At 47.0% G+C, this 11,762-nt stretch overlaps 1 protein-coding gene across 1 annotated transcript in view; it reads right to left on the reverse strand.

The window, feature by feature from the left end:
* PLEK (pleckstrin) overlaps window positions 1-11,762 on the reverse strand; it is a 39,440-nt gene that overhangs the window by 14,785 nt on the left and 12,893 nt on the right. The window contains exons 2-5 of the mRNA XM_004710251.2: window positions 7,119-7,274; window positions 6,694-6,875; window positions 5,103-5,194; window positions 1,127-1,311 (exon numbers count right to left, since the gene is read on the reverse strand). Coding sequence (XP_004710308.1) covers window positions 1,127-1,311; window positions 5,103-5,194; window positions 6,694-6,875; window positions 7,119-7,274 — 615 coding nt within the window. The remainder of the gene's footprint in view (window positions 1-1,126; window positions 1,312-5,102; window positions 5,195-6,693; window positions 6,876-7,118; window positions 7,275-11,762) is intronic.

Here is an 11,762-nt window from a genome sequence, read left to right on the forward strand (position 1 = left end):
GTGGGAGGAACACAGGTGATGGGAGGGGGCCACACGATGTACAATGTGGGTAGTAATGGCTGTGTGTCTTTGTGTATCTTTGGGAAAATGCTAGTGCCTCACACCTTTGCCTTCGCAGCTCTCCCTCTAGAAAGGAAGGTCTGTGGAGGCCTGAACTCCTGCTGTTTGGGGTTTTTTTGTTGGTTGGTTGGTTGGTTGGTTTGGTGTTCACGCTGTTATTTTCTAAGAAAGTGCCTGGCATGTACTGTTGAGTTGTCAGGCACCTTGAGCTGGCCCCGATTGGTCATGACTCTACAGGACAGAGTAGAACTGCCCCACCGGGTGTCCTAGGTTATGTTGACCAGAGAAAATGGTCAGGTCCCTGGGTGTGCACGAACCACCATTGTTTCAGTGAACAGCCACATACTTAACTGTCTCACCATCAAGAGTCTTTTGGCATGTGGCGCGTAATGCGTTACACATTGGGTTGCTGACCACAAGGTCAGCAGTTCAAAACCACTGACTGCTCCTTGGGAGAAAGATGAGGCTTTTTACTCCTGTAAAGAGTTATATCCTAAGAAACCTACAGGGGCAGTTCTACCCTGTCCTATAGGGTCTTGACTCAGAAATGACTTGATGGCAGTGAGGGGTTGGTTTTTTTGGTGGGGAGGGAGTACATTTAAAAAAAAAACCAAACCAAACCCATTACCATCAAGTTAATTCTGACCCACAGTGACCCACATAGGGTTTCTGAGACAGTAGCTCTGAATAGGAGCCGACAGCCTCATCTTGCTTCTGCAGAGCTACTGGTGGGTTGGAGCCACCAAGTTTGTGGTTGGTGGCAGCCCAAAGCTTTAAACAGATTGATATAAGCATGGCAGGCTTTGTGGAAGGGGAGCAACTGTCCAACTGGTGTAGCAATAGGGTAATAGAAATTTTAGAATCTGCATTTAAATTAGCAAACAGGCCTTGGGACTACAGGTATTTTCTTGGTCTCTCTCACTAATCCCTTGGCCCCTTTTCATCTCTTAACAGTTCTCTATAGGGCGGGGCTCTTTCACATAGGTGGACAAGAACAGGAATCAATCCAGAATCTGCCCAGACAGCCCCATCACACCAAGAGCAGGTGGGCAGCTCTGTCACTTACAAAGTAGTAGAAAGCATCGGGGTTGTCCAGGAATGGATTGTCAGAGGTGCCGTCCACCGCGTTCTTGGACAGGTCTCCCGCGGGCTGCAGGTACCCTTCATTGAGCAGTGAGGCTGCAATCATGAGCCCTTCTTGGCGATTCCGAATGGACTGGCTGGATATCAGCCAGTCGATGACACAGTTACCTGGATAGTTCCAGAAGAAGGAAGGTTATTTCTCTTTATCAAGGAGCAAGGCCCTGACAATGAACCCTGAACTGGCCCCAAGACCCCAAGTATCTGACCTGTCTCATTTCTCTAGTACAAGGCCAAAGGAAACTCTCTGAGATAGATAGCTACAGAGGCACTCGTGTAAAGGGTTTTCTAAACCTCTACATCCTCTTATAGAGTCGCTGGAGGGTGCTTGCTACCAGTGAAAAGACTGGCAGTTCAAGTGCACCCAAAGGTGTTTCAGAAGAAAAGGCCTGGCAGTCTACCTCAGCAAAAGCAGCCTTGGAAAACCCTCTGGGGCACAGTTCTTCTTGGACACGCTGGTCACTGTGAGTCAGAGTCGACTCTATGGCCATTGGTTTGGCTAGCCATGTCAAGAGGCAACGCATGTATTAAAGAAATCAACTATTCTTCACTTGTAAACTTTCTTTTTATCCAATACTTTCTATTTAGCACAGCGGTTAAAAAAACTCTAGTATCCAATGACGTGTGGCATTCGCAGTAGACACCTGGCAATAAGGAGGAGTGAGGGGAGAGCCATGAGGAACGTTAGCTGGAAAGGTTCGGGTGATGAGCCACCTCGGCAGGGTCATCATTCTCAGCGATGTCATGGCAACCATGTAATGATATGATTGGGCAGGTTGCTAAGTGAGGAATAAGTGTCCTTTTTACTAACCCATTCACATATTCCACTAAGGAACAGAGATATTTTGAGCACCCAAAAAGGTCTAAAAAACTGATGAGATTGAGAATACTTTACAAGGACTCTAAAAGGGAGAGATGGGTTGTAAACAAGGACGCCTTGTAACAAATGGGTACTCTAGCCCAGTGGTTCTCAACCTTCCTCATGCCGACACCCTTGAATACAGTTCCTCATGGTGTGGTGACCCCCAACCCTAAAATTATTTTCGTTGCTACTTCATCACTGTAATTTTGCTGCTGTGATGAATCATCATGTAAATATCTGATGTACAGGATGTATTTTCATGGTTACAAATGGAACATAATTAAAGCATAGTGGTGAACCACAAAAAATATGTAATTATATATTATGAAATAATTATTTCTAATGCCAAAGAAATGAAATTTTGTCTTGAAGCATGGTGTAGCATGGGCAACCGTCTTCACACCTGGTACTCGGATGTGGGCATTTCTGCGTGTGGGCACACCCGCCAGGAGACAGAGGAGCGGTGTCTTGGTTCCTAAGACCATCAGAAATGTGTTTTCCGATGGTCTTAGGCAACCCCTGTGAAAGGGTCGTTTGACCTCCAAAGAGGTCGAGGACCCACAGGTTAAGAACCACTAATATAGGTCATTACAGTGGAGCTTTGGGCCCCAATCTTTGAGGTGTTGAGGGTGGGAGTGGGAGGGGCAGAGGCAGCAGGCCCGGCTGTTGGTGCCTTGTTAAGAAAAGATTTATAGAGGAAGTAACACTGGGCTACTGCTTTTTTAAAGCGAGTAGGTGGTTTCCAAGCAGATGAGGCATGGGCTGTGAGGAACCCACACAGGCCGAACGAGCAGCATCGTGAGCAGATGCTCCCAGGCATGAAGCAGCCTTGGGGGACGGGAGGAGGAGCTGGGGGGGAAGAAGACAAAGGGGAACAAGAGGAAGGCAGGAGGGGGACTGTGGGTGAGCAGAGCTTTGATGGCCGGGTAAGAATATTTGCAATGAAGAACCATTGCAAGTCTTTAAGTAGAGGAGCCTAGCCTATGCATACACCATTGCCAAGCATAGAAGCAGTTGCCGTAGTCGAGTTGACTCTGATTGGTAGCAGCCCCAGGTGAGATAGAGCAGAACTGTGTGCCAGGAGGTAGTTAATGGGTGATTTCTTGAAGGTGGATCACTGGGACTTTCTTCTGGGGAACCCCAGGTGAGGGGGTGGGGACCCAAACCCCTTTGGGTTACCAGTTGAGCGCATCCATAGTTTGCATCACCTTCAGTGACTCGACATATCATCATTACGTCCTAAATCCCAATGTGGGGTCAACACTGGGAGTGAGTGCCAGGCCTTTAAAAGTGCAATGGAGACTTGCGACATCATAGAGTCAACCTTCTGCCTCAAGAGAGGGCTGTGAAGAGACAGACCTAAAACCGATCGATCGATTGAATTAGAGGGTCTCTGTGTTCAAATTGACTTGACGGCAGTGGGTACCATCAAGCTCTGTATGACAAATGGTGTGGTATGAGCGAGTCAAAATGAGGAGGGGGCTTCGATAATGGAGACTTTCTGAACCCCTTCCTCCTAGCCAATGAGCCCTGGCTCATCCAGACAAGAGCGATAAGGTTGATGCTCTCCTCAGAAAACGAAGAGGACAGTTGGTCAGTGAGCCTTCCATGAATTTCATATATGGAAAATGTGTCTGCACCTTCCTTTCTCTACAGCAACATCTAATGGACACTCCATCGCTCCTTTTCATTCTTACAACAATCCGACCAATGAGGTGGGACAGCAATTATAGGCTTCATGTAAAGGATGAGAACATTAAGTCTTGGGGTGTTTAAGCAACATTAGGCCTCGCGTGACACCCGCAGCAGATTTTAACCCTAGATGCCATGCTCATTCCGTGAAGCGGGCAATCTGAGCAAAAGTTCCGTCCAGTGTCCGTGTGTCCAGTGTCCATTCGAGGCCCTCTGCCCTGTGTCAGCACAGGGTGGGTCCCAGACTCTGCCAAGGACCTCATTTCCCTCTTGAGTCTGCCTGACTTCCACAAGAAAGTTCCACTAGGACCTACCCTGACTGACACTCAGTGGAGGGAACTTCAGAAATGCTAGGCTGCACATTGGAACCTCCCCCACCCCCATTCCCTGGGCCTGAGCCTTTGTCTTACTGATGTGCACTCTGCCAGAGTTGGAGATCTGTCTTGCTTTTGCCAATCTTAATCCTAAATCAGAGCCCAGGCCTTTCCTGGATGCCTGAACCCTCAGACGCTGAATCCCTGTGGGGTGCTATTCTGTTACCCCACCTCATGCTCTTGCCCCCCTCATCTTCCTGATTCTCACGGGGACTACTGTCATGAATTATCTGCTGCCTGGATGGCTTCTCAGCTTCTTCTCCCGGGACCCCTCCTCCTACATGAGGAAGCCTTGCCTGGCATCTGGAAAGCCTGGTTCCAAAAGTATCCTCCCATTTGGGCCTCTAAGGAACCATCAGAGTCTCCAAATGGCACCAACGATGAATGTATTAGTGTGTGCTGGCTTGTTTGGGCTGAAAACTGCCCCTGCAGTTTTTAAATGTTCCCGGGAACAACGGTCCACAGCTGATCAGAGGTTGGAGTTCCCACACTCTCCATCTTCAGCCCACAGTGTGGGCTGAACACGGGGTTCCAGATGAACTTGTTTTTCCCTGAAGACTCCCAGTCTATTTTAATGTTGTTTTTCTTCCTTTCTTTTTTGTTTATTGTGTTAAGCTTCTCAGACCGCTGTTTAGCGTTGAGGGAGAAGGACTCGGAGGGATTTTCTGTTTGTGTTTCAAGAAACATACCATCTATATTTACCCAGCACACCTCCAGAAATAAAATCAACAACATCCTGCCACCCCCTCCAGCTATGCGGTTCTTTTTTCCCCCATCCCTCCCCATCCATAACCTATCCCTCCCTCTCCCTGTTCCCTCTGCCCACCCCTGACCTCCTGGTAGTCAGCAGTCTGCAGACTACCATGCCTGCATCTTCTTGCTCTGCAGCTCCGCCTCACACACCAGGCACAGGCAGAGCTAGCCCCCCATCACCGGCTCCAGCTGCCCCCCTTCATGCTTGCGAGGCCCTTTACCTGTGAAGCAGTGATTAAAGATCTTCTTGTCCTTCTCCAGATTCAGTTCTTTGATTCCTTTCTCGCTGTCCTTCATGGACAGATACAAGGCGCTGCACAGAGATGAAAAGAGGCAGGTGAGGGGGGAGCATTTCAGAGAGGCATGTCCTCTCGCAGGGGCGTCACCTGGCAGGGGCCAGCTCTGAGCAGGGAGTCCCCACTCCCTGGGCAGCCCTGAATCTGTCTCCACATCATCAGTAACTCAAGGGAAGGGTCAATGTGTGCCTAACTCTGTGGCCTACAAAACACACTAGGAAGTTACTGAATGTATCTTCAATGTATTACACATTGGGATCGGTTGTAAGCCTGGTGTCTGAGATGGAGAACTGTCCCCAGTGAGGTGCCAATATGAAATGTTCTCGGGCGCAATGCTCCATAGCTGATCAGAGCCTGCCGTTCTCACATTCTAGGTCTTTAAGGACCCTCCACCCTCGTGTCCTAGTTCTTGTAAAGCCTCCCAGGGTAGACACTTGAAAGTGTGGATATGTGCCTTCAACGGGAACCTTCTAACTAGATCTGCTTCTTACCTAAACACTATGAGAGGTAAGGCAACGTTTTGGTCCTTGAAATATGAAAGCAAGCCAGCCTTATCAGAGGAGTCCCAACCAACAGAACAATGCCATTCCCAAGTCTCCCGTGTCTTTCTGTAGACAGAGCACCCTTGCTCTTAGCACTGACAGCTGTGGTCAGGAACGCTGCTGGCCAGGGCACGCAGTTAGATGAGGGGCCACCTCTTGCTTCTTTACCGCAAAAGCCTCCTTGGGGAAGGAAGCTGCTCAGTCTTACTAAGTTCAACTCTCAACGTTTATCAGATTCCTACGGTATACCAAGCCCTGCCTTGGGCATATGGCAGCAGTAGCTTCAGTCCCCTCCCGGGGACGCTCTTCCACCCATGGAAACAGAATCCCTGTGGGCTAATTGAAGCATGCAGCCCAGGCTTCTTCTTGACAAGACCACCGTCTCAGGGCATGCTTGATGTCAAAGCAAAACAACCCAGAAGTTAAAAGGCTTCGAGAAAAGGGGGCTCCTGTGACAGGAGAAGATGGATCGCAAGCATTCCGGGAGAAAGAAGCCTTGTTCCCAACCCCCATCTGAGACTGGGTTGACCTGTTTGAATAGGTCGTTCAACTAGGTCAGGACTCAAAACAGGCCCAGCCAAGATCAGTGTTGACCCCAACAGGCCTTGGCTGACTGTGAGAATGCTTGACGTTGACAGCTTGCTTGCAACATTGCGCATGCCCCCCCACCCCCTTCTCCTCTCTACTCTGGGACTCTTTCAAGGCTCACTGATGATGGCTGATACATAAATGCACTGTAAGTGACAGGGAACTCAAACGGAGGGAATTTTTACTCCATCCGCCTCCTCTTAGCAGCAGCTAGGTCGTGGAGAAGCCACGCTCCCTCCTCCAGACCCAGGTAAACAAACAGCCAAGTGCGCTGGAAGAGCGAGTCAAGCCGTCAGGAGGGGCCAGCAAGCGTGGGACCAGGATCTGCGGTGAGAGATCCCCGAGGAAAACAACGGAAGGGCAGACAGGCACAAACCGGAAATCACCTCAAGTCAATGGTCTCTGGCAGTCGAATGGATCTCCTGGTGGATTTCCTCGCAAACTTCTGGCCTCCCTCAATGCACTTGATGGCTTTCTTGGTGTCCCGAACCCAGGCATCTCTCTCCTCCAGGAAGGCTGCCTGGAAGAAGTGGTCCTGCTGTTTGGTGGTGGTGATCTTAAACACAAACTGAAAAACAAAACACATCCATTAGAAATGGCGCTTTTCACTGAGCTGAGGCCGCCTAAAGAAGCAAAGCCCTTGATCCAGCCTTGTTCCGGAAGTACTTGGTTCATGTGGTTCTAGATCCAAATCCCGGGGCACGAGAGTGAGGGGGGCGACGGGCCCAAGAGCACCATTCACACTGCACCTGTGCCCTTGACTGGTCCGTGCTTGACCTGGAGTTCCCCAAAGCTTGTGAAGCCAACTCACCATTCTTTTGCCAAAGTCCTGGCACGGGCAGGTGAGGGTGCTGCCTTTCAAGGGGATCATCCCTTTGGGACTGTTGTCACTTTTCTTCTTGTAGAATTCAATTCCATCTTCTAATAACACAACCCACATGGGTTTCCAGGTGTTGAACACACTCCCCTGAAGTGAAAACAGAAAAGGACCTGTCTGGGTAGAGGCTCTTTGTAAACTGCGTTTTCTCCCTAAAGAGAGTGACTCTGCCCTCTCTTACAGTTGGCTCTGAACATGGTGGGTGCCGTCATCTCCTGTGGTTCCAACTGAAGCCCCCTAAGGGTGCCTTCTGGAAGTACTAGTCTCCGTTAGTCCCAGAGGACTGCACTCTGAAATGCCTTCCAAATCCAGCCCAGTCCCGCCCCTCCTGGAACTTCCTGCATCCTTTGAAAGAAAGGATTCTGTCCCAGGTGTCACTTCATAGAACTGCCCCATAGGGTTTCTTGGCTGTGATCGTCACTGTTTTGCTTCTTGTTTATCTTAGCAAAGCAAAACACCAGGTCTTTCACTGGGTGGGCGCCAACGTTTAGATGAACAGTCAAACACAAACCCTGCGCGCCGCCCACGGGCTCTCCGCACCTTTGAGAGCTCAGGTGAGCCCACTGCTGGGGCGATGTCTTCCCAGGCTGCACCAACCCACTTTCATCGCCTTGGGATCAATGCTTGCTCGTCTTATGGGACTATGTTCTAGGCTGCACTATATCGTTCTTTAATTGCCTTAAGTGGGCTCTTTTCTCTTCTGGGGTAGTGACATTACCTGATACTTTTCTTTGTCAGGAATAATAAACACAGAGTCGATATGCATTAAAATCAAGGGGAAGACAATTGTCCCCTGCATGTTAAATGCTAGCTATCACACGTCACAGAAAAAAGTGACAAATTCTTCTCCTTGTCTAATTAGTCCCTTTTCAGACCCTGTCCTGTTAGACTGTCCCTAAGCCTGCATCTCCCTTCACTGACAGGGCTCACAGCATCCGAACCAAAAAGGGCTTCATCTGATCGTCAAAGGACCTGTCAGAACTTGGAGCAGGCCTGCAGCTAGGACTAACTCCTACCACAATCGTAGCCATGGCTCATATTGTTGTCTTCCCTCATTTCCCTATTTTAAAAATTGGTTTCTTTCAGGAGAGAAAAATAGATCACTATTAGGGTTTGGTTGGAAGTTTTTTGTTTCTAGGAAATTTCAATTCTTGGGAATTTGTCAGAGTTAACAAAACAGTCCATGGTCAAAAATGTAGTAAGTTGTTTTCTTCTTTTATTAGTATGCTTCAAAACCCAGTCTCCTGACCAGCTGAGTTCCTGAGGATGAATATAGTCAGAAGTTAGTCCCCACCTCAAATCTGCCCTCACGTATAAACCGTGGTCTGGCTGCTGAAATGACTAAATTAGAGAAGACCGTGTTCAAGGTGTAGATGTACTGATTCCCTCCTGCTCACTCTCAAGCAGCCACGGCCCTTTTCTGAGGCCCAGGTCCCACGCAGACAAATAATTAGAGAATAATTAACTAATAAATAAATAATAACCAAGCGTTTTCAATATACAAGAATTAAATAATACAAAATAGCATCTCAATAAATAACAATTGCAACATTAAAATATAAAATACCTTAAATGAATAAAATATGGAACATTTTAAATAGACAGTATAAGATATTAAAATAATTATCCATAAATTATTGAAATCAATCATTAAATCCATAAGGAATTACTAATCCATATTTAGGAAATTAATAATTAAATGAGCAAACAATTAAAGTAATCATCTAGCCCATGTTAAGTTCATCATGTGGCTAGCACTCTGAAAGCGCTAACGTGCCTGACCATTTGAGCGGGTTCCTAGGAAATGTCTTGAGAGATGGCCACATAGGAATGTGTTCAAGGCTTAGCATTTCCAGCACAGTACGTGGCCACGCTTGCGTTCTCTCTCTATTCCTGGAAAACGATCATGACATGGTTCCGCTATCACCAATGGCATTTCCAGAAGGGAGAAACTCAAGAGCATTTAGCCTCTTGCCACGTACAGCCAGCCGTGGGAACGCTGCAGGCCCTGCAGCAATGTGCCCTGGAGGGAACAGGTGGAGTCCCTCCTTTCTTCCTGGGTGGAATGAAGTGCAGAGCCCGAGGGACGTGGCCTGCACCTGGTCTTGCATGCCTCCTCCTTCACAGCCTGGCTTGTCCTGATTCAGGAAGGCTGGAGATATGGGACCACCTGGGCTCAAACCTCGAACTTGGGCTTGATTCACGTTGACCACTTATCAGTTGTAATGTCATTGGAAAAAAATGTCCCATTTGTTTGAATCTCCTTTTTTTTATATGGTAAGAAGGTGATAATTCTCTTAGCAGATGCTAAAAGGTATTGCATTTGGTTTAAATCATGTCAAAAAGATGCCCCTATAAATGTAGAGCATATATGTAAATTTTTATTTTCAATCTGTCAACTATAAACAGCCACATGCTCTGCAGTCCCGCACGACTACCCCACCATTATACCACCAGGTATTAAATGGCGCTGTGGGAGGAATCATTCATGAAAGTCACAGTACATGCGAATGGGCAGATAAAACTGGAAAAAAGAGGGTGTGGAGAAGTGACCGACAAAAGAATACAAATAGTAATGTGTGGCTGCTTTCCAAAACTATTCTGTAGATGTGTGCAGGACTTAGAAAATAAGTCTTGATTTGGCCAATGCGGAAGGAGACGACCCACTTTTCTGTGGCCAGGCTGCTAGGAGAGCAGCCAAGAGACCAGGGGCTGCCTGTGCCTGGTAGAAAGAGGAGGCGCTTTTTGTTCCCATAAAAACGTACAGCCTTAGAAACCCACAGAGGCACTTCTGTCCTGCCCTGCAGTCCCGCTCTGAGTCAGCCATGATGCAATTGAGTTAGTGAAGGAAGAGAATGTTTCTTTGCCCTTCCTCCTCCTCCTCTTCTACCCCACGACACCAGCCTTGTGATGACCACCACAAAACGGCATGGTCACCCAGTTTCCAGTAGATCCGGCTGCTTATCTAAAAATACCAAGTGCTGGTTGACCAAAAGGAAGCTTATTTGTGTAAAGAAGATAAATGCAAATACTCCTAGGACTAGTGCTCTACTGGTCCAGATGTTTCCTTTGTTGTCGTTCTTATTTAAAATGGAATTAATTAAAATATACTATCTCCTTTCTGCTCGGGCTGACTGACTGAATTATTTCCTTCTTTTGAAAATGGATAAGTCAGACCCTCGATGCTACCATGTGATGTAAGTTCAGCTGAAAAGCCTTTCTGTTTTTACTGAGAGAAGCTCTCAGTAAAGTTGGGTTTAACTGGGAGACACCCGTATCTGGAATGCAAGTAGCCCCTTCAAATCAATAAGAAGAATACAACATGAAAAACTGATTGTCAAATGGACAGGCACTTTATTAAAGATGATACCAAATACGTCTGTGAAGAAGGACATAACAGCATACTTCTACAGGGAAATGCATATTGAAACCACAGTGTGAAACTTCTGTACACTTGTTAGAATGACTAAAATTGAGAGCGATTTCAATGACCACGATTAGGCATGTAAGTGGAGTAATTGGAGCTCCCACGCCACTGAAAGAAATATAAAATGACACACATCCAATCTGGAAAGCAGTCTGGTAGTATAGACCAAACTTAAACCATACTTCCCCCATGGGCCATCAAGTTCATTCCTCGTTATGTATAGCGGTCTGGTAGTATAGACCAAATTTAAACGCAGACCTGCCCCATGGACCATCAATTTCATTCCTCGTTATGTATCTCAGAGAAATACATTTGAACACAAGGAGTTACGGATAAGGATATTTAGAGCAACTTTGTTTGTAGTAAATAAACGTGGGTCGTAGCTCGAATGTCCATCAACTGGAGAATGAATAAGCAAATTGTAGTATATCAAATGGAATACAACTTTAAACAAACACATGCTCACTGCTTCCAGTCAATTCCCACCGATCCTGCCAGAAACTGGAAGACAACTTAGCCACTGGAAAAGAAGCATGCCCCACTGGCACACTGCACAACATGGGTCAAGCGCAGAGCTACGGTGTTGCATGAAGAAAAAGCAGACACACACAACATTACTTACAACAGGATTCATTTATAGGAAGTTCAGGAGCGGGCGTAATTGATAATGGCACAAGGTATCCCAGTGGTTCCTGGGGCAAGAGTGTGGACTCGGAAGAGACACAACAGACTCTTATGGGACACTGAAAATAGTTTCTAGATCGATCAAGGGGTTGGTTAAATGATTTATATATATGTAAAAAACTATGGTGCACTTCACGTATTTTATTATAGTGCATGATCCCTCAATTTAAAAACGAGATGCTGGTCTACAAAGGAAGTGGCACAGAGTAATGCCAGCGATTCACACTGAGCACAGTCACTGCTCACATCAGGTCGCTTCTACAGACAGGGCTATTCCAGCTCATTTACTCCTTTCAAGCCCTAATCTGAAAAGCAGCTTAGTTGGTGGCCCTTGACTAAACTGTGTTTGCTTTTTAAGAGAAGCTTTTCAGGATACTCCTGGAAATTTTGAATGTAAAATGTTTACTAGATACTAAGGGGATACTGCAGTTAACTTTCTTGAGCATGAGCATGACCTTGTGATTACA

This window comes from Echinops telfairi, unplaced genomic scaffold, assembly GCF_000313985.2.
Source record: "Echinops telfairi isolate 266 unplaced genomic scaffold, ASM31398v2 ScPeMD7_2573;HRSCAF=3158, whole genome shotgun sequence".
Taxonomy (NCBI): domain Eukaryota; kingdom Metazoa; phylum Chordata; class Mammalia; order Afrosoricida; family Tenrecidae; genus Echinops; species Echinops telfairi.